We start from the raw sequence: 24134 nt of genomic DNA on the forward strand, positions 1-24134 counted from the left end.
AATGATCTGGATGTGATTTGGATGTGGATTTTTTCCCCCAAAGGACAAATCCAATATTTTCACAATAAAAGTTAATAATAAAAAAAAATCGAATTAGTTTCCTGGATGTGTGCCATATTAAGAAATACATATAGATAAATATACAAATTTATGTGCAAAAATATTAGTGCACTATGTCACATTCACATCTTTTAGTAGAGCAACAACAACTAATTGATTAATCGATGGTTAATCGATTACCCAATTAATTGACTATTTTAGTAATCGATTATTTGTATTTAAATACCTTCTGATTTCAGCTTCTCAAATGTGAATATTTTAGCTTCCTTAGTCATCCATGAAAGCAGACCTATCTGTTTTAGCCAAAACAAGATATTCACTCATATCAGCTTTTACTTTGGAAAAGTGATGGGCCTTTTTCCCTCTTTTTTGATATGTTGCGGACCCAACCATTAACTGTAGGTGTTTGCCTCATATTAATTTGGTCTGTCTATGGCCTAACCGATTACTCTATTAATTGAAACAAGCTTCAGATTAATCGACTAGGAAAATTAGCACGATTATGTTTTTATGTACATTTATTGCTTTAATAAAGCGATTTGACAAACATTTACATTTTTTATTGAACATTATTTTTAACAGAATATTCAAGCAGCATCCTGGTGTTTGTGCACTTTATTTGCTCTGTCAGTTCAAATCTTCTATTTCTGAATAAAGAGGCGTTTTATATAAGGAGAGGTTTTTTTTTTTAATCCGATTAAGCGGAAAAATAATGGACTGATTAATCCATCCATCTATTTTCTATGCCGCGTAACCTCATTAGGGTCGCGGGGGTATGCTGGAGCCTCTCCCAGCTGACTTTGGGCAACAGGCGGGGTACACCCTGGACTGGTCGCCAGCCAATCGCAGGGCACATATAGACAAACAACCATTCACACTCACATTCATACCTATGGACAATTTAGAGTCTCCAGTTAACCTAACATGCATGTTTTTGGAATGTGGGAAAAGAAAACATGCAAACTCCACACAGAAATGCCCAACAGAGATTTGAACCCAGGTCTTCCCAATCTCCTCACTGACTATGTGGCCAACATGCTAACCACTAGACCATCGTGTGGCCCTGACTGGTTAATCGGTTATTAAAATAATCATTAGTTGAAGCCCTATATTTTAGGCACTTTAGTCCCTTGGTGACTTGAAAAACAAAACATAAAATATCAAGTACTAGTTAATTGTCACTCATCATTCCTAGCCAAATAAAATTGTAAATAAGTATTGTACGATCTTGGGACAAACAAAAGTATGTACTGTACGCTCTGTATGTGTATGTGTGGGGCAAACGAGGGTCATAGCACATGAAGACTCCTGACTCTGTGTATCCATTAATATTTTAATGTATTATCCTCGTCTCATGTTGCCCTTTTTAACTAGCAGCCATCTGTCCATCTGTGTCATCACACAGAGAAAGGAGGAAAGTGAATAGGTCTCTCAAAATACATAGAAAAGTAAGGAGTGTGACAGAAGAAGAGGCAAACTACGTGGAGAAGTTGTATTGTGAAGCAGGTGGAGGCTGGGTGAAAGCACAGCAGATGACAAGGTGAAGAAGGTGAGCCAAGGGAGGGATTATGGGAATTTGAGACTTTTGGAAACCTGGATGTGTCCCTGGTATTGATTTAAGACAAGTACAAGATCTTCTGTCAATCTAGTTAACCACACAAGGAGGAACATTGACTTCACACTCACCCTGAGTGTCTCAAAGACGTCTGACCACAGATAAGAGAGCTTTATTTCATTTAACTAACAGCAGAGGTACTCGCTCTTTACACATTCTTGTCTTGGTTGTCCACCGCATGGGGAACAAGTGGTTAGAATGTTCGCCCCACAGTCATAAGACTGAGGGTTCGAATCCTGTGTTCTGCTACCTCTCAAATGCACAGTTGTTAATACTGTAGGTGTGTGTGTATATGCACCCTGTGATTTAATGGTGATGAGTCCAGGGTGCACCCCGCCTGTGGCTTGAAGTCGGCTGGTGTAGGCTCCAGCCCACTCAAATGTGAAATCTTAACAAAAGATTGCATTAGTTTACGTTAAGATAAATGTGGGATCAAAACTGTCATCTACAATGGGACATTTTTTGTCATGAGGAACAAATGTGTTCCTTTACAGTATACAGTAGACGCCCCTACAACGTAAATAATCCGTTTCGAGAACGTTTACGTTATAGGGTTTTTACTTTATACGAAGCGTAAAATACATGTAAATAGCATAATCCGTTCCAAGATCTTCCCAAACTCACCCCTTTGGCACTTCAAAATATTTAAAGTCCACCAAATATGGTGGGAAAATATAAGAAAACATTAGCATAAACATAGTAGAGTAACATTCCAATATAAAATAAGGTAATAAATAAGATTACTGTAAATGAATAAAACTGAAAAACAAAAACAATCAACTAGTTTAAGGGCGACTACGATGAGGAAGGGAGGTTGAAGGGAGAAGCCTGTCTCTCACACAAACTCACGTACACGCTGTATAAGTCAGCCAATGAGATGAGAGCGTAGGCGGTGACCCGATAATCAGCCAATGAGATGAGAGCGTAGGCGGTGCCCCGATAATCAGCCAATGAGATGAGAGCGCAGGCGGTGCCCTGATCAGCCAATGAGAGCGTGAAGCGTCAGAAGGCGTCACCAAGTGTACTCTGTTAGTCATGGAAAATATTTCCCTCTCTCTGTCATGCGAGCTATTCAAATAGAATTTCTGAACTTGCACCGACTTGACGCTTTACGTTATATGGAATGTCTTACGTAATACGATGCAAAAACTTTACATAAATTCTTTACGTTCAGTGGAATTTACGTAAAAGGAGGTTTACATTATGCGAGGTACTACTGTATGTAACATTGCCATTTTAGGCTCATTTAAAAGGTGCTGTCTGCCTTGGTTAGGTGCTGCACTTGGGGCTCTAACATTCGAATGTGCTTAAAGCATTACCGTACAAACCCGCCGTCTTCCTGTTCCAACCTTGCAAGCCAAGCCCCACTTAACGCACGGGCATTATCCACGTTGTTGTCAGCTCATGATAGCGATTTGGCAAAGCTATCACTGAATGTATTCCTATTATTATAACCACACAAATTGCTTTCAGACCGCTTTTGTGTATGTGCACATGCTACAGACGTGTACATGTATACGATACAACGGTGATTGACACTGACAGCCATGAAGCATTTTATTTGGGCAGAACAAAAATGTCTAACTTCAAATTGTGACAAATACAGACATTTTTTTGTTCCATCCGTTCTTTAAAACCACGGCTGGTAATGCGCTACCTCCTTTCTTTGAGGTGATTGGTTGGGGCACAAGCATGGAAGGGCGCCCATGTGAGTGCAGGCCAGGTGCATGTCATCACCCTAATTGGACTCTTCCAAGTTTCACCTGGAGGAGGGGATGGTTCACTATGCCATGCTTTTTGTCAACATAGTTACATATTGTATAATGTAGAGGATGACGTGTACAGAGGTTGAGGCCTAAATGAATTGGCATTGGAATGCATTTGTGACATGAAGAAGGGATCTTGAGGGTGTAAATATGACTTCTATAGCAACTACCTCACCCTCCCATTAAGTAGTTATGGTTGGGTTCTCACTATATACAGGGGTCTAGGTGAATTGGTGTGAGTGTCCTGTTCTGTGTGCTGGGGAAAATGCTGTCGGACTGTCTTGCGGTACCTGCAATAAATGTGATGAGCTCGCAACCTCTGCTTCTGGCGTATACTTTAGATGCTACGGCTATCCTGGGCTAGTAAGAGGCCATTTTTTAAACTGGAAATCTTACAGGGGCGATTGAACAAGTTTGTGACAAGGGTCACAAATGAAAAAAAGGAATGGGACAAAATGTCCCCAGGACAAAACCAGAGGTGTTTAAAAAATATTCTTCAGACAAACCAATCCATGAGAACTGGGTTAACAAAGAGTCCACATTCGCATGGTCTTACAGCTGTGCAGCAAGTGAAAACTTGAATAGACACATCACATCTTAGTCAAAGTCATGCCCATGTACCTGACAAGGGTGTCTCAAATATCAACCATACGCCTGGCACACTCTGCAGTTGAGTAAATGAATGCCGCTGGCCAATATTTGGGGAAATGCAGGATGTTTTCACAAGAGATGACTACTTTTTATGAATAAAAATGTCATCTGACAGCAAGATAAAATGTTTACAATACGTTTCAGTCTTTCTTGGTGATGCCACGTGAACGTCTGCCTCTCATTGGTTCATCTGGGAGTAAAACAGGTGATGGCATTAATTAAACGATACGAAAAAGCAAGAAGGTCCATTAGCAATGATCCAACCTGACCTGTATTTCCACTTTCCTGTTACAGTCAAGCCTCCGAGCACCAATGGCAGAAAGCGCAGCCAGAAGCAGAGACCCTCTGCTCGTGCCAGACCACCTCTCCACGCAGACTCCACCATGACACCCTGGAGAGGACTGGTTCTCTCTGACTCCTCCTTTTCATCCATTTACGTACCCCCTTCTCCGAGACCCCCTCAGTCGCCCCCTTATAACGACATTCACAACAAAGAGTTCACTTTAAGTTTCAACTCTCAAGCTTCTTCCCCAACTGTTCGTGCGGACAGCACAAGTACGGTCACATATTTTTCTTTATTTTTGTGAAGCTGCCATCCCTCCTTTGAAGTAATCTCTCTCTCTGTCCAGATGGAGAATTACCCAAGCAGCAGAAGATGCCCACCCAGGCCAGGACTCCTCAGCTGCCCCGTCTCCCTCCACTGCATCCCATCACCAACCTGAGCTTCTCTCGTAGCTTTACCTTCTCTTTCTTTGAGCTTCCTCTGTACCAATCACCCCCATTGCGTTCCGAACGTATGAGAAACCTCATGACACTTTTGAGAGAGACACACTACTGATAAGTTAACATGGAGACTGTTTAATTATGGTGGAATGTTAGTAACCGCATTCCATTACAATACTCTTTTATAGTGGGTGGAGACATGACATCACGTCAGCTGCTGCAGTGCTTTCTGGAATTTATCTGCTGTACAGTCATGTGCAAAAATTTGGATTTGCTGTTGTAAGCCAGCTGGTCTACTTCTGAAGAAAAGGGTGAACATTTGTTAAATCATGCACCCCAACTGTGTTGCCTGTGCTACTTTTCTCTGACAAATACACCACATGTTGGCATTGTTATTAAAGTTTGACTCGCATAATTCAAACTGACTTTAAATTTTATTGTTCACAAATCTGTCTAAATCTGTGATAGTGAGCACTTCTCCTTTGCTGAGATAATCCATCCCACCTCACAGGTGTGCCATATCAAGATGCTGATTAGACACCATGATTAGTGCATAGGTGTGCTTTAGACTGCCCACAGTAAAAGGCCACTCTGAAATGTGCAGTTTTATCACACAGCACAATGCCACAGATGTCGCAAGATTTGAGGGAGCGTGCAATTGGCATGCTGACAGCAGGAATGTCAACCAGAGCTGTTGCTCGTGTATTGAATGTTAATTTCTTTACCATAAGCCGATGTGGCAGTACATCCATCACCTCATGTTGCAGCAGGATAATGCACGACCCCATGTTGCAAGGATCTGTACATAATTCTTGGAAGCTGAAAACGTCCCAGTTTTTGCACGGCCAGAATACTCACTGGACATGTCACCCATTGAGCATGTTTGGGATGCTCTGGATCGGCATATATGACAGCGTGTACCAGTTCCTGCCAATATCCAGCAACTTCACACAGCCATTGAAGGGTGGACCAAGAGTCCCCAGACCCCCCCCCCCAATAAAACAAAACTGCACATTTCAGAGTGGTCTTTTAAAGTGGGCAGTCTAAGGCACACCTGTGCACTTATCATGGTGTCTAATCAGCATCTTGATATGGCACACCTGTGAGGTGGGATGGATTATCTCAGCAAAGGAGAAGTGCTCACTATCACAGATTTAGACAGATTTGTGAACAATATTTGAGAGAAATGGTGATATTGTGTATGTGGAAAAAGTTTTAGATCTTTTGAGTTCATCTCATAAAAAATGGGAGCAAAAAAGTGTTGCGTTTATATTTTTGTTGAGTGTATGAAGTAATCTATTATCTTGTTCTTGTGTGGATTCAGAAGATCAATATTGAAGTTTCTACATATTTTAAAATATGGCTTTATTTACTTTTACTTTATTTGTGCTTAGCCATAACATTGATGGCGTCCCTGAAGAAAGAGGTGTGCTTATCTTGCCTTCAAAGCTGGAGCACACGCCCACTGTGACCCATCACACAGTCACCTCAAGAGGAGAAAGGATTGGTGTTTTTTTTTTTAATGACATGAGGGACCATTTGCTTATCAATTTAACATCACCTTGCCATCATACCCTGTCGTTTTGTGCGTATAAATTGAGTTAATATTAGTGTGTCGTAGTAGTAGTGACAGCATACTTGTCAGTGTATTAGCCAGATATCTGTATTTTGTATTTTTCTATACTGTTATCGCAGTAAATGAAGTAAACTGTAAGCATAATGGACTTTTTCAAAGTACTTTGTGAGACTGGGGGATGTTCTCTTCAACATACCAGCAAGAGAGCAACACACCGGTTCCTCATGCCTACGTACAGTACTTAGTGCCCTGCTCAAGGGCATTTCACCATTCACTTTCTCCAAACACAAAACAAGAACAAAAGAGGCATTCAAAGAAAGAGAATGGTGTTGAAGGGGAAGCAGAGAGAGGGTGTTGTAAATGCTGTGCAGTGTGTAGAGTCCAAAGCTGTTCTCCACCCTCCTGGACTCACGTGTGCGTTTGTGTGCTTTTGTGTGCTTTGCCCACACCAACTAGGTCATCCTTGCTGGCTTATTAGTTCGTACTACACCGTCGCTTTTGCTGTGACATGCAGAAAGGCACACTGAAAGTGAAAGTGTTTTGTCAGTCTTCTCTCTAGATGGATGACACAGAGCAGTATAGTTACCATGACAACAGGCCTCCCTATGTCCATGTGGCCCTGGATGAAGCCCAACTGGAGATCATTGGCCAGCGAGTAGACAAGTCTGTGCCTTTTCTGGAGAGGGTCAAGACACAGTGTCGGTGAGTGACTTGATGGATTATGCTGGATGGTCTCATCTGGAGAAAAAAAACCTGTGTACTCTCCCAGGTGTTCAGGTTCCAGGTTAAAGAGCATTCTGCTGGGCTGGTTTCCTGTGCTGTTATGGCTGCCTCACTACTCCATCAAAGAAAGCGCCCTGAGAGACCTGGCGTCTGGGCTGAGTGTGGGCATCATGCATCTGCCACAGGGTGAGGCACATTCAACAGATCTCATACTGTTAAAGGTCCCCTAATAAAGTATTTTTCAACCAATTTCCATAAGTATCAGAAGTACCACAATAGTGTATTGGAAATGTGTATTGTGTTGTTCACACCTGTGTCCAACATTTTAAGATGTGCAGAGAAGCCTTTCTTCCCATTCTTTCTTCCGTATTTGCACAGTTTGGGGTCATCGAGGTAGGGGTGGGTCAGAGGCGGTATTATGTCTGTGAGGAAGGGTGCTTTTCTTTCATGATGTCATGAAAATCTGGAACTTCAAAAGCAACTACTTGAGCGTTTTTCTTATATTTGGTACTGGTATCATGAACAGGCATACAGTATATAACTCTTATAACATGATTAAGTCAGTTTTGCATCTAGTTAAGATCTATGGTATCCATGTTTCATTATCTAAAGTCATGTCTCCTTCTCTGTCCCACACAGGTATGGCCAATGCCATGTTGGCGGGCATTCCTCCAGTGTATGGACTCTACACATCACTCTACCCGCTCGTCATCTACGTTATATTTGGAACTTCCAAACATCTCTCTTTGGGTGATTGTCTAATTCAGTTCCACCAAGAAATGAAGCTGGAAATGAAGCTTTTAAACAACAAAAAGTAGATGCTGGTTTTAACTTTGTTTATGTGATAGGAACTTTTGCCGTCCTGGCCATCATGATCGGCTCTGTCCCAGCCATGGCAGAGTTGCCTAGCAGCGGTGCTGAGGCAGCTAAAGTCAACATAGTCGTCCAGCTTACCTTACTCTGCGGCCTCATACAGGTCCACACACACGTACACAATGCATTGCTCGGTGACGTGCGGTCAGGGGCGGCAGGGGGAGCCTCACCTGTCATGATGAAAAATACAAAAACAAATAATAACAGAAAATAAATATTAAATGAATGTAATATATGTATTTATAATATAGTATTTTCTGTATGATTCCAATCGTTCTTACCATTTTTCTTAAGTAAAAATCACAGAATTTGCACATTTCCTGATCAAATACAGGGAAGAAACCTAGCGTGAATGTGAGCGTGGCTTCTTGGCTTAGCACGTAAGCCATCTGACAGCACACTGAGTTGACTTATGGTGCCTGCCAGTTTCTGTTTGTCAGCATGTCGCCCATAATATAACATTTATTATACACCGTGACTTCCTACAGCCTATGTAATGTCTTTAATGTAAGTGTGGCATCATTATTCTTGCTAATCAGACAATAAAATAGATTAAAAAATTCATACAGCAGGCACTTGCACCGCTGCATCCTGAAGGGATGGAGGAAGGCGTGAGCTGAAAGGTGCTTGTCACTTACATCCTCCCACAGAGGAAAAGTGTTTTTGTTTTTTGTGTTTTTTCCTGCTAGCACCAGCTAGCAGAAAATCAAATGCATTCAAGATATTTTTATGCTCTGCTGAAGTATCTGAAAACATTTTTGAACCAAAGGGAATTATTCTCTTTTTTTTGTTATCCTCTTAATGAGCAACTTGTATTAACATAAAACAAAACTCCAAAGGAATCAGTGCCTCACCAGCCATGAACCTGTCCACACGTCACTGGCATTGCTAGACAACACAAACAAACACACTCATCACTGGCCAACATGTGGAGAACAAAGCGCCTCAAAGTGATCCAAAGTTGGAGTTGAACCACAAATTTCTGGAATAAAATGTGTCTCCAAAGTTAAACAAAACTTGGGAGCTCAAACTATTACCATGCATCGATTTTGTGTGAGTTAACTCCTGTGATGCCAAGAAAGTGTGATGGTAATTACAACTTACAGCGACACAGGAAAGTATCTGGCTGCTTAGGAAAGTATGAGCAATACTATGAACTATCAACTGTATACAGACATGACTTAAACAGTAGATACTGTTCTGATGCCGCCCGCTGATGGACACCTATCAATCCCAGCAATGCCTTTATAACGTCTCTAGGTGAAAGTATCGCCCTGCAATCACCTTCCCGCTCACCCTCCATGAGCTGTCATTTTGAGCCGTTTTATTTGATTGTCATTTTATTTTACAGCAGTTAACAGTTGAAGCCTGGAACGAATGAATTCACTTTACATGATTTCCTATGGTAAAAAATGCCCTGAAAAAGTCTTTTACCTTAGGCTTTACTTCAGTGTATTTTCTGTAGGTACACACATGCTGCACATACACACAAATTTAAAAACTAGGATGACACACACACACACACATTACAACACCTGTCACATACATCTACTATTGATATCACGATAATTACTATTGATATCAACATAATACAGAAATAGCCCAATTTGACTAACCATGTGTGCACTCATCCAGCTCCTCCTCTATGTGCTGCGCTGCGGTGCGGTGTGTCGCTGGTTGTCAGACCCCGTCATAAGAGGCTACACCACAGCTGCCGGCCTGCATGTGATCATTATGCAGTTGCCCCTCATGACTGGAATACCTGCACAGAGACACATTGGAGTGCTGGCTTCTGCTTGGGTTGGTAGTAAAACAACACAATAACACACATTTGCTCCTACTGTACTAATAATAGGTGTCAACGTAGAAAAGTGTCATTGTTCCATGTTTGACTTTGTTACATTGTGACTAATTGTGTCTTCTCCCAGACTTTAAAAGACGTCCTGTACGGAGTGACCAGCATGACACCAGGAACTCTGTCAGTGTCTCTGGTCTCAATGGCAATACTCAGTGGAGGCAAGATGCTGAATGAGCGCTTCAAAAACAAGCTGCCTGTAGCCATACCCTGGGAAGCTCTACTGGTAAGACACACACACACACACACACATACACACACACACATTGTAACACCTATGTGGACAAATGCCATGATGGCTGATAAACTGATAAATTAGTCCTAATTATACATACACAGGCGCATCGCAATACATTACAATGTTGTGCAAAAGTGAATAGCTTTCAGAAGTTCAAGCAATTATAAAAAAATAAAAAAATAGAGCAAAAGGGTAGAACGTGAACACAAAAGGCTGAAATGTTGATACTAATACCTGAAATATATAATACCGTACGCTTCCGGACTATAAGTCGCTTCGGAGTATAAGTTGCACCAGCCGAAAATGCAGAATGAAGGGGAAAAATACATATAAGTTGCACTGGACTATAAGTCGCATTTTTGGGGGGAAATTTATTTTATAAAATCAGAGACCAAGAACAGGCATTTCATCTTGAAAGGCAAGTTATAGTAATACCAATAAAATGGAGAACAACAGGCTAAACAGGTGTCATATTAGCAGTTATTCAGATAACTACAGCCTAAACAACCCACAAAGTCATCTATATTCATCACTATGGCACCTACCAGGGGACGGAGACGGAACTACACTGTTGACGAGCCTCTCCCTCAGCACGTTGTTCAAGCACCCATTTGTAAACTTGTTTCTCTAGCTGTGGCCCTCTAGCTTTTATCTGCGATTAGCTTTTTTTAAGTTTTCTTCATTGCAGTGTATCCTCCGCTTATTCTCACCAGTCCCTCACAAGTTTCTCGTTCACTCCAAACTTTCTTGCTGCTGCTCAGTTACCGTTTTTGGCTGCATATTTCACTACTTGCACCTTGTGATCTGCAGAATATGATATTCTTTTTGGGGGCATTTGTGGCATGTGTCATGCGCATGCCAAAGTAAGGGGGCGCTGCAGCCGTAGACTGTTAAGGCGATTTTAACCATTCATGACGATGGTGTCATTTCTGTAGACGTATCATAACAAACATGACAATGTGCAGTGGAAGCTACATGAAATGCTGGCGAAGTGACGTTACTTTTCAGTAGGTTATTTCACATTTGCGAGCAAAATTTATTGAATATAGAAGTGAAAATGGATGAAACATTCATGTAGCAGATGTTGATTATCACTACAATGCTGTGAAATTTTGTTCATTTTATTGAAGTGCTGTGATGCTGTCGTTGCTGAAATAATGAAATAATTTGTGTCTGGCAAACTGTCCTTTTTTAATTGTCTCCATGACAATAATCATGCAGAACAAGGCAGGCATATATAACAGGGAAGCTTCCAATGTACGGGCGAAGCAGCTCAGGCAAACGCAATCACAAATGCACACATGAAATGATACTTTCTAATGTGGGAATAACGGCACATAATTGTTACTGTCTGTCTTCACCATCCACACGAATACGCTGAAGCCAAAGTTTTAAAAAATCTTCACCCTGGCCAGAGTTTTCCAAAAGCTCAGTTTTTAAGAACCAAAACCTCCGTATTCGTGTGGATGAGAGACCAAAACGCATAGAAAAATATGCGGTTTTAAAATATCCGTATTCGTGCGGACAGAGCATCAGTTGTCTTTCTAAGCTGATGTTTACATTGTAAAGTTGCAGTGGTACAGGAGTGATAGGAGTAGAAGATACTGGCACACAAGCCTAGAACGCCCTCTCGCGGCTGTCAGTGTGAAAAAAAAACATATATATACATAAGTCGCTGTGGAGTACAAGTCACAGGACCAGACAAACCATGAAAAAGTGTGACTTATAGCCCAGAAAATACGATAAATTACATTTTTCTTAGCCTTTTTACAAAATTAAAAAATATATATAGAAATATCAAAGTGGCCTCCTGCTTCTTTTGATTGTTTACTATGTAGCCCTCGGTTGAAAAAGTTTGGACACCCCTGAATTATGGGGTTCATTCACTGATTAGAGGACAAAGCAGTAGTTTACAATATTGAACTTTTCATTGAACGTTTTCAAATTTCATGAGATACTGTATTTGGGGGTTTTATTAGCTGTAAGATGAAATCATCTAAATTATTAGGAAATACATTATTGAAATATTTCACAATATTTGTGCGTCTGTGTAGGCTCTCAGTCGTACAGGAGTTGTCCATCGAGGGAAAGGCTTCTTGAGACGTCATCTGTACTTCTGTGAAGAAGGTGTCGGACGTTCCGCTTTTCATCCGAAGACCTTCGTCAGCGAACTAATAAGTGCTGGTAGCCTAGGCCTTAAATAAAGTAAGAATGGGCAGAATTGGTGTGCCAACACCCTCCTTCTATTGGTTCCTTACACTAAGCCTGGGCGGAGTAGTGGTATAATCCTCTCCTGCTATTAACACCTCCGATAAAAGGGAAGTGTCGCTCCCTGAGTTGGGTATGAACGACTCTGGTACGAGCCAGTACCAGAGTCGTTCATACCCAACTCAGGGAGCGACAATTGGCACACCAATTCCGCCCACTCTTACTGTATTTAAGGCCTAGGCTACCAGCACTTATTAGTTTGCTGACGAAGCTCTTCGGATGAGGAGCGAAACGTCCGACACCTTCTTCACAGAAGTACAGATGACGTCTCAAGAAGCCTTTCCCTCGATTTCACTCTGTGTGTAATCTATAGGATATGTAGACTTTCATTTTTTTAACTACTGAAATAAATTCACTTTTCAGAGATGATGAATTTATTGAGATGAGCCTGTATATCTCTTTAAATGACATTTTAAAATGTTCTGGTTATTTTCTCATCAGTTTTTGCTACTTCACCTTTATTTATTCAAATAGTATTTTTCCAAATTTTGAAATAGAAAATGAGATTTGATATTTTTTAAAAATATAATTAAAATAGGCCGCACGGTTGCCGAGTGATTAGCATGTTGGCCACATAGTCAGGAGATCAAGAAGACCTCAGTTCGAATTTCCGCTTGGGCATCTCTGTGTGGAGTTTGCATGTTCTCCCCGTGCGTGCGAGGGTTTTCTCTGGTGGGCGGGGCATAAACCGTAAAATGTGTGGGGCTTAAATCGGTACATTATTTTATGTCTGAAATTGAGCTGAGCTGAGGAAAACCTAAAAAAAAACGTCCGGAGCGGAGGCAGTGACCAATGCGACATGGGCCATTTTCATCTCTGCCTTGTCTAATGCACCGTGTGCTCCTCTCTCTGGCTGTGGGGAGTCTGTCTAGGGAGGGGCGGTCACTGTGTGTGCCTGGCCAATCACAGAGCGTGAAGAGTGAATACAATACATAAGTAGTTACCCAATTTACAGATAATGAAGACCTGTACTCGTTTCAAGCTTGAACTCAGCAAAAATGCATTATCTATAACGGATGTTCATCTAAAACGAGTATCCAGCTCATCCCTACATGTTAGGTTAATTGGCGACTCTACAGTAAATTGTCCATAGGTATGAATGTGAGTGTGAATGGTTGTTTGTCTATATGTGCCCTGCCATTGGCTGGCGACCAGTCCAGGGTGTACCCCGCCTCTCGCCCGAAGTCAGCTGGGATAGGCTCCAGCATACCCCCCCCGACACTAGTGAGGATAAGCGCCATAGAAAATTGATGTAATTGTATTTGATTTTAAAAATCCTTTATTACAATTACGGTGTTAAAACAAGTAGTTTTATGTAAAATGAGACCAATATTGGAGTTGACTGTATCATACTAATGTGATACTGTCAACTGTGAATGAATTACAGCTCTTCAGCTCATACACAGGTAGCCTTTTTAAATAGTACTTTATGATGTGTATACATTCATATGAAGAGCTGCTCAATGATGCAAAGCTGTCAAGGCTTTGCCCTCTAGTTGAACTCAGTGGACAATATGCCATTATAACAACTAATGTGTGGTTGTTCTTTTCCAAACCGTGCCTTAACTCCTGTCTTTGTCTCCTACAGATTGTCTTGGCCACTGTCACGTCTGTGCAGATGGATGTGGCTGGACAACATAATGTCCAGGTGGTTGGAGACATTCCCAGTGGGTCAGTAGAATGGTTGTATTGTCTCTTTGTCATTGTTTTCAGTTTGACATGAATCTCTTTAATACTGCTTACTAATGCTATTGTTTCTATAAATGGCATCATGTTTATGAATAAAAGCTATATGTTGACCGACCTATCTTGCCATGCCATGATCCACATTTTAATCTTTATGCCTCACTTGTGTTGTCAGCGACTGAGACAATAATAACTGTGACTTATTTTCAGTGGATAGTAAATCTATACTGCTATTCATGCTGTACACTGACTACTCTCAAGTATATCAAAGTTTCACTTCTATTGTATTTTCACTGAAATGTGGGGGTTGTACTGCGCTCACTTTTGTATGATACTGTAGATTTGTCGTAACTGGTATTTTTATAACATAATTATGTCATTCAACATAAATTCTTTCTTCCTCTTGTGCAGCCTGTCCACCCCCATCGTCCCCTCTCTGTCCCAGGCCAGGGAGCTCTTTATCCCGGCTCTGTCGGTCGCTCTGGTGGGCTTCAGCTTCCACACAGCCATGGGTTCAGTGTTTGCCCGAAAACATGGCTACCACTTTGACTCCAGTCAGGTGCAGAGGTTCTTCTAACGCACTCATTGTGGGTTACTAAATATTCAGGCTTTTGGGCTAGTTGAACTCCAAACTCAGCACTTTACTATAAATATAGTAACTGAAAACCTGCAGTGATACAGTATATTTGAAAGGTACCATTTCTGATTTCAAACCACCCCTGCTTAGGACCTACTGGCTTTGGGTTTGTGTAACTCCATAGGAGCCATGTTCCAGTGTTTTGCTGTCAGCTGCTCTTTCTCACGCAGTATGGTGCAGGAAAGCATTGGTGTCAAATCACAGGTATTGTTCCCTAAAAGAAACCTTTGCGGCTTTGTTCAAACAGACAACATTGTAGCTTTTTGTATATTCATTCAAAAATGCATCTTTCTGATTTTAATCTGTCTCATTGTCTACTGTTTTTCCTGTCTAGATGTCAGGTTTGGTATCGGCTCTGACCATTTTAACCATCTTGCTAAAGATTGGTCATCTATTTGAGCAGCTGCCAAAGGTTAAGTGATATCCTAGCAGTTATTAGTCCTGTTTTCCTTGTTTATTACTATACTTTATACAGTGGCCTATAGCTGCAGGAGCAAAAACAAATGCAAAAGAAAAATACTGCAAATGCCACAAACACACACAAACCTCAAAAACACATGCATGACAGAAACACTGCTAGTTCATAGAACTTACCAGGGGCTCCGGACTTGAGGGATATCCGTCTTTAAAGACTTAAAATGTAATATATTACAGTATTACAGAGCAACTGATTTTTACGGTCAAGTGTTTAACAAAGACGTAAAGAAAAATGTAACTTTTCATTCCGTCAACTTTCTTGAAATACGGCTGTCCCTGGCGCCCCTGATAACCTGGCTAAGTTTGTTTTGTTCCATGAACTTGCAGCATTTCTGTCATGTAGTTGTTTTGAGGGTTTGTGTGTGTTTGTGGCATTTGAAGCGGGGTTTTTTTGCATTTGTTTTTGATCTTGCACCGGTCAGCTACTGTATAAAGTCACTTACAAAACACACATCTTCAACAAACTCTTCTTAAAAACTAATAATAACTACTGTAGATGCCTGAGGCCGATGTCAATTATCAATGGTTGTTTTGTCACCATGTGTCATCCCAGCGATGTATCGGCAATGTATCCAAAATGAATGCTTGATGAATAGATGGGTCCCCTAAAGGTTTGTATTGGCAGTAATAGTTTGCTGTGTGTTCCAGGCAGTGTTAGCAGTGATCATTGTGGTCAATCTGCAGGGGCTGCTGGCTCAGTTTAAAGATGTGTTTACACTCTGGAAGATTGACAGATTGGACCTGGTAATGTGCAAACACAGAGTTATTGTGTTTGATTATCATGACAATGGTTTCAAACTGTGCCAATCCCCTCCTGACATTGAACTTTTCACCTCTCCTCTACCAGCTGGTGTGGGTGGCATCCCTGGTGGTAACCCTGGTTCTAAACCTGGACGTGGGTCTGGGAGTAGCCATCGCCTTCTCTCTGCTCACGCTCATCTACAGGACACAACAGTGAGTATTTAATTCATGACATATCATTTCAGAATAATAAGTGTTACTTCATAATTTAAAATGCCCCCAAAAAACAATAATAATAATGTTATATAGGTTTTAGTTAATTATTGTCAGATCCATTCATTGTCTTTGTACTCAATGAACAAACTGCACGAAATTAATTGGCAGGCTGATTGATTGCCTACACCAGGGGTGCTGACACTTTTTTAGCCTGCGAGCTACTTTTAAAATGACCAAGTCCCAAAGATCTACCTACTACTATCAATATAGAAAAGTATGTGTATTTACTATATTTATTTAAAAAATATGAGTAGGTATTTATATATGTTATACATGTATATCAGGAGTGCACGCACTTTCTCAGCATGCAAGTACAAGTCAAAATGATCTACCTCTTTCTATAAAACATAACGTTTACAAAATGTAACCAGTAAACTCTGAAATTCTATTGTAAATATTAATGATTAGTATTTCACATTCACATTTTCAAAGTTTACAGGTAATCAAAGTAGTTGCTGTCATAATTCACTTCAATATGGAAATAAAGATAATTCCACATAACTCCTAAATAGTTGTGTACATAACCTGAGTACTGGTAATATGTCAGTCAAATTAGCGATGTAACGTTCATTAGGGCACACACTTCATGTATTACATCCAGTTAGCATTTGCTATCAAACATTACCCATATACTGTACAAGAATTTAAAATGCAAAAAACAATGCAGCCGAAGTCAAGGCAACATATTAAAAAGGTTTCACCAATGGGCACATTTTTAATTTCATCATGAAATAATAGTTTAAGAAGCAAACGTGTAGAAAACACTGATTTCTGTAGGAGAGTTCATGACGCCAAGCAAAGCCAGTAAACAATACACTTTTTTTCTACGTAACTAGCCGCTACAAGTGAACAGATAACTTTTGTTATAGATATAGACATCTTACCACTGAGTTAGTTCATCCATAAACACAATAATAAAGATGAAACTTGCATCTTCGTGTGTAGCTTGAAATGCTGCGGGGGAGCAAGCATGTCACATGACAACTACAAAGTGACGTTTATGCGATCAACCCAAACTACCTTGGCGACCTACCGGTAGCTCGCGATCGACATAATGGTCACCCCTGGCCTTCGCCCATGGGGCCCGGCCAGGCACAGACAGAAGAGATGACATCGGTCCCTCCTCCAATGAGCTCACCACTCATGGGAGGGGCCAAAGGGGTCGGGTGCAGAGTGAGCTGGTTGGCAGCAGAAGGTGGGGACCTTAGTGATCCGACCCTCTGCTGCAGAAGCTAGCTCTTGGAACGTGGAATGTCACCTGTCTGGTGGGGAAGGAGCCTGAGCCGGTTCGCCAGGTGGAGTAGTTTGACTAGATATAGTCAGACTTACCTCAAAGCACAGTGAGGGCTCTGGAATCGGTCCTCTCGAGAGGGGCTGGGCTTTATTCCACTCTGCGTTGACTCCCCTGTCAGAAGGAGTTTCAACTCCCACCTCCAGGAGAGCTTTGACCATGACATTGAGTCAGAGTGAGCCATGTTCCGTGCCTCCATTGTCAAGGCAGCTGACCTGAGCTGTAGCCGTAAGGTGGTTGATGCCTGTCATGGCGGTAATCCCAGAACTCGTTGGTGAACATCAGCGGTGAGGGATGCTGTCAAGCTGAAGGAGTGCTATTGGGCCCAATTCACCATGATAAGTGAATTTCCGTGAAAGTTGGATTCCTTATTTTTAAATGGAATATATTCGTAGTTAGAGCATAAAAAACCTGTTTACAATCTTCTAAATACGTTTTTTACATTTATAGAGCCCTCTGGAAATTAAATAATAAACATATAGTCACTTTTACACTTGTATGACCCAATTGTTTAATATCTACTATATTGCAATATAGTAGAAATAATCAGAGAAAATAAGCCATTTAAGACATAAATAAATCTTGTGCTCGTGTGTGTTGAAATAAATGTGTTACGGATGTATGGACAGGAAGTGACGTCGGGGCTCAAGGTTGAGTTTTAGCTGGATTACGGCTGTAACAGTAGCCTGTGTTATTATTATGATGATGATTATTGTGTTATTATTGTGCCTGTTGTGAGATAATTTAAACCTACAATAAAAGCCTGTTATCAAGTCTGGTGTTTCACCTACTGACCCCTACCAGTGTAGAATACTGCATATTGCAATTTGAATGGGTGCACACATTAATTGTTGCAGCTCTAGTAATACACGTCTATTTACTCAGTCTGGAAATAGTATGGAATTTTGAAATGTCAAATCCTGGGAACCCTGGACTCACAATACTTGAAATGCAGCTACTGCCTACTACATTTAATAGAAAACTACATCAGATTGCCCACAGCCTCAGCTGTTATTGTTTTTTGATCGAACGCTAATTAGAGACCCTGGCAGTTATTTGCTTCGGGATTTCATTCAATAAAGGTGTTAAGTGGAGCATTTATGGGGCTGATCAGTCTATCAAGCTATCTCCTACTTGTTAGCTGAGAGGTGGTCTGCCAGTGTTGTCATGAATTAATGAATATTTTCCTCTTGCAGCTCCTCCACTGCAGTGTTGGGTCAAATTCCTGGTACAGACTGTTACAGAGATGTGCAACTCTATGCTGAGGTGTTTTCACTGTTGTTCCCATATCCTTTTCTATTACTCCTTGTAAGCTTCACTAATGTAAAATGTGTTACATTTGTTCTACGCTTCACTGGAGATCCTCAGTCTTAAAAAAGACAAGGGATACAAACAAATTCTGCAGTTTAGTCTGAAAAGATGTCTAAATATTTGGGTCAAGCCAAGGCAAGGAAATTAAATGTTGGGACAAGTGCAAACTCTTGCAATTTTTTTTCATATTTAAGTATGTACGTATATATGTAAATTGTGTGTTTTTTTGTGTTTTTTTTTTTACAGGCAAAGCTTGTTCCTGGCGTTACTATAATCTCCTGTCCCAACCCAGTTTATTTTGCTAACTCGGAACTGGTCTTCACTGAGATCAGACAGGTGAAAACACACACACAAACACATTGTTCAGAGCTGGTCCACAGAGTTTAATTCTCCACCCAGATAGTGAGTCGTGCTCAAAAGGAAAACGCAGCAGTGGTCCAAACATCCTTGTCGTCTTCCTCTGCCCAGTTAATGACTCACAGTCACTGCTTGATTCTGGATCTCAGCTCAGTCCACTTCATGGACTCTGTAGCCCTGACAAGACTTTGTGAGGTAAAGACCCACAATTCAAACCAATGATTTATGTATTTATTTATCTTGTTAGTGCACATGTAAGGCAAACATATGTTGCTTTTCTCAACCTCTCAACCACCCCATCCACAAACACACTTTGTAGTCACCATCTTTATTTGGCATTACGGCTTCGAAAGGGTCAAAGTGTCACAGATAATATAAAAGGTCAATGTCACCACAATGGTTGAAAAACATTTTCTGAATTTGTTATCCAATTGTCTCACCTGCATGTGTAACCCGCCTGGTCAGGCCAGCCGCTAGCCATTGAGCTAAAAGCCAAGACTGTCAACTGGATGTCCACCGCGACTCATAAGGCGCCAGGGAGTGAGGTTTACCAATGTACTCTGGCCTTGCTGCACCAGATGGCATCCATTATACTGTATCGTGGGTTGATACAGTGGTGTGAAAAAGTGTTCCTGATTTCTTTGATTTTTGCATGTTTGTCGCGCTTAAATATTTCAAATCATAAATATAGGGCCCTTCCGCAGAAAGAAAGTAAATGAGACCTATCAGTCTAGAAAAGGTTATAAAGCCATTTCTAAAGTTTTGGGACTCCAGCAAACCAGAGTGAGCGCGATTATCCACAAATGCTGAAAACATGGGACATTGGTGAACCTTCCCAGCAGTGGCCCGCCAACCAAAATTACCCCACGAGCGCAGCAACGGCTCATCAAAGAGGTCACAAAAGACCCAAAAACAACATCCAAAGAACTGCAGGCCTCACTGAGGCAAGTGAGGCCTGCAGTTCAGTGTTCATGACTCCACCATAAGAAAGACACTGCGCAAAAATGGCCTGCATGGCAGAATTGCAAGACAAAAACCACTGTTGAACAAAAAGAACATTAAGGCTCGTCTCAATTTTGCCAGAAAACATCTTGATGATCCCCAAGACCTTTGGGAAAATACTCTGTGGTCTGACGAGACAAAAGTTCACCTTTTTGGAAAAAGTAAAAGTAACGCCGCATGTCAGAATCACTTTTTCACACAGGGCCATGTAGGTTTGGATTTTTTCTCCCTTAATAATAAAAAGTTTCATTTAAAAACTGCATTTGGTGTTCAGTTGTGTTGTCATTGACTACTTAAATTTGTTTGATGATCTGACACATTTCATCTGAAGTGTGACAAACAAATCAGGAAGGGGGCAAACACTTTTTCACACCACTGTAGGTGCTCATCTGATCATTTTTTTATGGCAAATGATCTTGACCTTCATAGCGAATGGGAAAAGAGGTCAAAGTTTAGAGGTCTGTTATTATTTTCTCAATATGTCTTCATGTGATGACACAATAACCCAAATATTTTGATTATGTTTGGTAAAGGTAAATAAAATCTCCGTCTCACAATGAGACAGATAAAACTTCTATCACAATTATTGAGGTCAAAAATCTGTTTGCAATCCACTCTATTGACTCACATCTCATATTAAAGTCTTGATGAGAATGTGCAATTCTAATTCTAAATAATCAAATCAAATATTCCTTCTTATAGTCAGAGAGACTATTGATACAATGTCCTAGTCATGTGATGGTGACAATACACGCCCTCTCAATTATAAACATCGTAAAACCTTTCATAGCTTTTGATTAATGAATGACTAACGCATTCTACAACTTTATCTCCATGCTCACAAGGCGTGTGTGTGTGTGTGTTTTCAATAGGTTGTGCACAACTTGAAAGCCCAGAGTATCAGTGTGTTTCTGGCCTCCTGCCCAGGTCAGTTTCTTTTTGCCAAACACCTCACTGACTACGTTTACATGCAGCCAAGATTGGGGTTGAGGTCAATATTCTGTTTTCGGAAACATTCAGAATAACCCGTTTACATGCCTGACATGAAAAAAAAACAAAAAACGTGCGCAGACAATGTTTCGACGCACGGTAAACATCATGACGCAGACACGTCATTTCCGCTTCTTCTTCCTGTATCCAGAAACAACAACAACACCGGCACGGCAGGTAATGAACACCTTTGTTTGCGTTCTGGTGCTGGTACTGACCCACCAGCAGTACTTGACACTACGCTGTTTCACTTGCTTCATTAATGGAAGGCGAGAACGTGAAGAAATAGGAAATGGAGCCTGAGCTGTGCCATCCACATCCATGCTATATATTGTAGCTCCAGAGCCCCCGGAACACTTTTGAAGATGCGTTCGTACAAACCCTGCTTGGCGTAACTGCTTGCTCACCTTCTAATAGATTTTGCTATTGCGGTACGTTCTACTGTCAATAAAAGACATAATGTTCCTGTCTTTCACCCCAGCTGGATGGCATGTGGATGGCACAGCTCCGGCTCCATTTCCAATTTCTTCACGTTCTCGCCTTCCATTAATGAAGAAAGTGAGACAGCGTAGTGTCAATACTGCTGGTGGGTCAGTACAAGCACCAGAACGCAAACAAAGGCGTTCATTATCCGCTGTGGCGGTGTTGTTGTTGTTTCTGGATACAGGAAGAAGAAGCGGAAATGACGTGCGTGCCTCATGACGTTTACCGTGTGTTGAAACATGTCCGGGCACAATTTTTATGTGTTTTTTCAGGTCACGCATGTAAACGGGTTATTCCGAATGTTTCAGAAACCGGAATATTGACCTTAACCCCAATATTGACTGCATGTAAACGCAGTCATGCATGCTGTGTGTGTTTTCACTCACTTGTTGTCTCAGCTGCTCTCGCATGCCTGCAAAGCCAGACTTATTTAAAAGTGGTTGTGTATGGAAGTTTTGTTACAGCACAAATACAGCTCTTTAAAACCTGAGTTGTGTACTGTGTTGGGAATAGAGATCCTTTTATCCCAGCTGCGCTATCAGGGCTGCATAGCCAACTGCCTGTTCAGCTCCTCCATGTTCCCATCGGTCCATCACGCTGTCAACCATTGTCTCAGCACCTTGCCTATACTTCTTGAGGTATGTTGTCCCTTATTTCACTTAAAGGTTCAAAGAAATACATCAGAGCATGTCATACTGTAGATACACCTATACACCTGAGCTGACATCAGAGCAGAGTACCTTTCTGGCAATGCCGTGACATACATTGTTGCATGCAGTGCCTACATTTTGTTCAGATTCCAATTTTTCATAATCATAATATAAGACCTTTGTTACCTGTACAGGCAATGCTGTCAGTAACATTTGTAACTGCTATAAAAGTGTACAAAATATTACATCAATAATAATGGATAAAACCACCACGTTGCCTCTGGCTGAATACATGGAAGTACTGGGGCACGCTACAGTGTTACAGTGTCAGGAGATGAAGCCAAAGAAAAAGCGTAATGCAGATAGTTAAGGCCTTGATGCTGGCTGAACGGCTCTTGTGTGGTCTGGTGAAGTTCCACGCTATATTGTGACATCTCAAGAGACATGGTTTGACTCCCACATTTTGAGTGGCTTCTAAGACCGTGATTCTCAACTGGTAGGTCGGACAGCGTGTATTTTAACTTGCATTAAAATATTTAAAATACTTTTTGTTAACACAAACGATGTGAAGTATCTAATTTTGTGGTCTTATTAAGTGCCGTTGTGATATTCAATTTTACTTGGCTAGTTTTTATGCATGCATTTGTCAATTGTCAGTTCATGAAAGGCCCTTTTCACAAGTAATTATGTGTATTTATGTTCAAAAAGGTTACAAAAAAAACAAAAACATAACCTGTTCTTGATCAGACTTTAATAAAAGTAGATGACAACTTAATGACCGTGAGGAAATGTGGCTCCCAGGTTGAAACCAGTTGAGAACGCCTGTCTTGGGCATGTTTTAGTATGAAAAAAAATGACAGAAAGAATATGATTTGGGGTTTTTTTACACTAAATTTGCATTAGTGTAAATGCTAGTCTCTTTCAGGCACACAATTTGCGCAGACTACATGGCAACATCCTATCAGAAAGAGCTGGAAAGATAAGCTAGACAGATATCTTATCTACAAAGAGCTGTCTAATTTTGCATATGTTTTTGTATGAGATGCGTTTTAATTTTTTTCTTCGTATTTTGCAACCTCTTCTCAGGACTTTACCTCTGATGCAAGTTTAAGTTGAAAGTACAACGTGGACTGCTTCCTCTGTACGTCAATATTAGCGATGTAACCTGGAACAGTTAATCTAGCCTATTCTACTACCTATCCTATTTTATCTTATCCTATCTTATCCTATCCTATCCTATCCTATCCTATCCTATCCTATCCTATCCTATCCGATCCTATTTCCAAAGTTTCCGATTTATGTATATGTTAAAAATGCTGTACCCTTGTTCTACATGACATTGAAGTGCCATATCATGAGGTTGGTATGTTTTTAAGTTATCCCTGGTTTAATTTTGTGCCATTCCTAAATCTCGTAAACGGTCGGGCACGAGATTTCCATGAAATCTTGTGACTTTCTGACGTCACAACTTTGGGAAGTCCATGTATGGCAACTTGCCAAGTGCCCATCAACCGCTGCTCAGTACCGCTTTTTCTACAAAATGGCAGCCAGAAAGTGTTTTTTTCCGATGTAAGAATTGTGTATCTTTCCACTAGATTCCCAAAAAAACTGGATTAAGATAGCAATGGGAAGATTTTTTTGTTTTCTGGGGATCTAAAGACCTACCTCATAGTCACTGCTTCTCCGCTTTTGCCACACGCCACAACAGGTTGAGGGTTGAATGGTGGGGTGTGGGGCTGAGGGGATTGAGCCCACCCTTGACCCATGACCAATCGCAACAAGGTACGCATGGTCGGGAAGGAGGCTGCTGAATCCGAGTGTTTCAGCCAAGAGGAACAGAATCCAGATTTGCACGCAAATTGAGAATTATGGAATATTTACTACT

At 41.0% G+C, this 24134-nt stretch overlaps 2 protein-coding genes across 2 annotated transcripts; both read left to right on the forward strand.

Annotated features, from left to right (window-relative positions):
• The first annotated feature begins 4346 nt into the window (after positions 1–4346).
• Positions 4347–5193, forward strand: LOC129184681 (uncharacterized). Its single transcript, XM_054780888.1, has 2 exons — positions 4347–4647; positions 4722–5193. Exons 1-2 carry the CDS (start codon positions 4347–4349, stop codon positions 4928–4930), a joined length of 510 nt encoding a protein of 169 aa, XP_054636863.1. The 3' UTR covers positions 4931–5193.
• A 1757-nt stretch (positions 5194–6950) lies between these two features.
• LOC129177359 (prestin) lies at positions 6951–23809 on the forward strand. Its single transcript, XM_054768421.1, is given in 18 exon segments — positions 6951–7104; positions 7160–7300; positions 7754–7864; positions 7963–8090; positions 9623–9787; positions 9916–10068; positions 13937–14019; positions 14446–14593; positions 14762–14875; positions 15006–15083; positions 15797–15892; positions 15996–16102; positions 18653–18722; positions 19014–19103; positions 19167–19319; positions 20999–21053; positions 22113–22237; positions 23336–23809. Coding segments are annotated over 18 exon segments (2001 nt in total). The 3' UTR covers positions 23366–23809.
• The last annotated feature ends 325 nt before the right edge of the window (positions 23810–24134 follow it).

Source organism: Dunckerocampus dactyliophorus, chromosome 1, assembly GCF_027744805.1.
Source record: "Dunckerocampus dactyliophorus isolate RoL2022-P2 chromosome 1, RoL_Ddac_1.1, whole genome shotgun sequence".
Classification (NCBI taxonomy): domain Eukaryota; kingdom Metazoa; phylum Chordata; class Actinopteri; order Syngnathiformes; family Syngnathidae; genus Dunckerocampus; species Dunckerocampus dactyliophorus.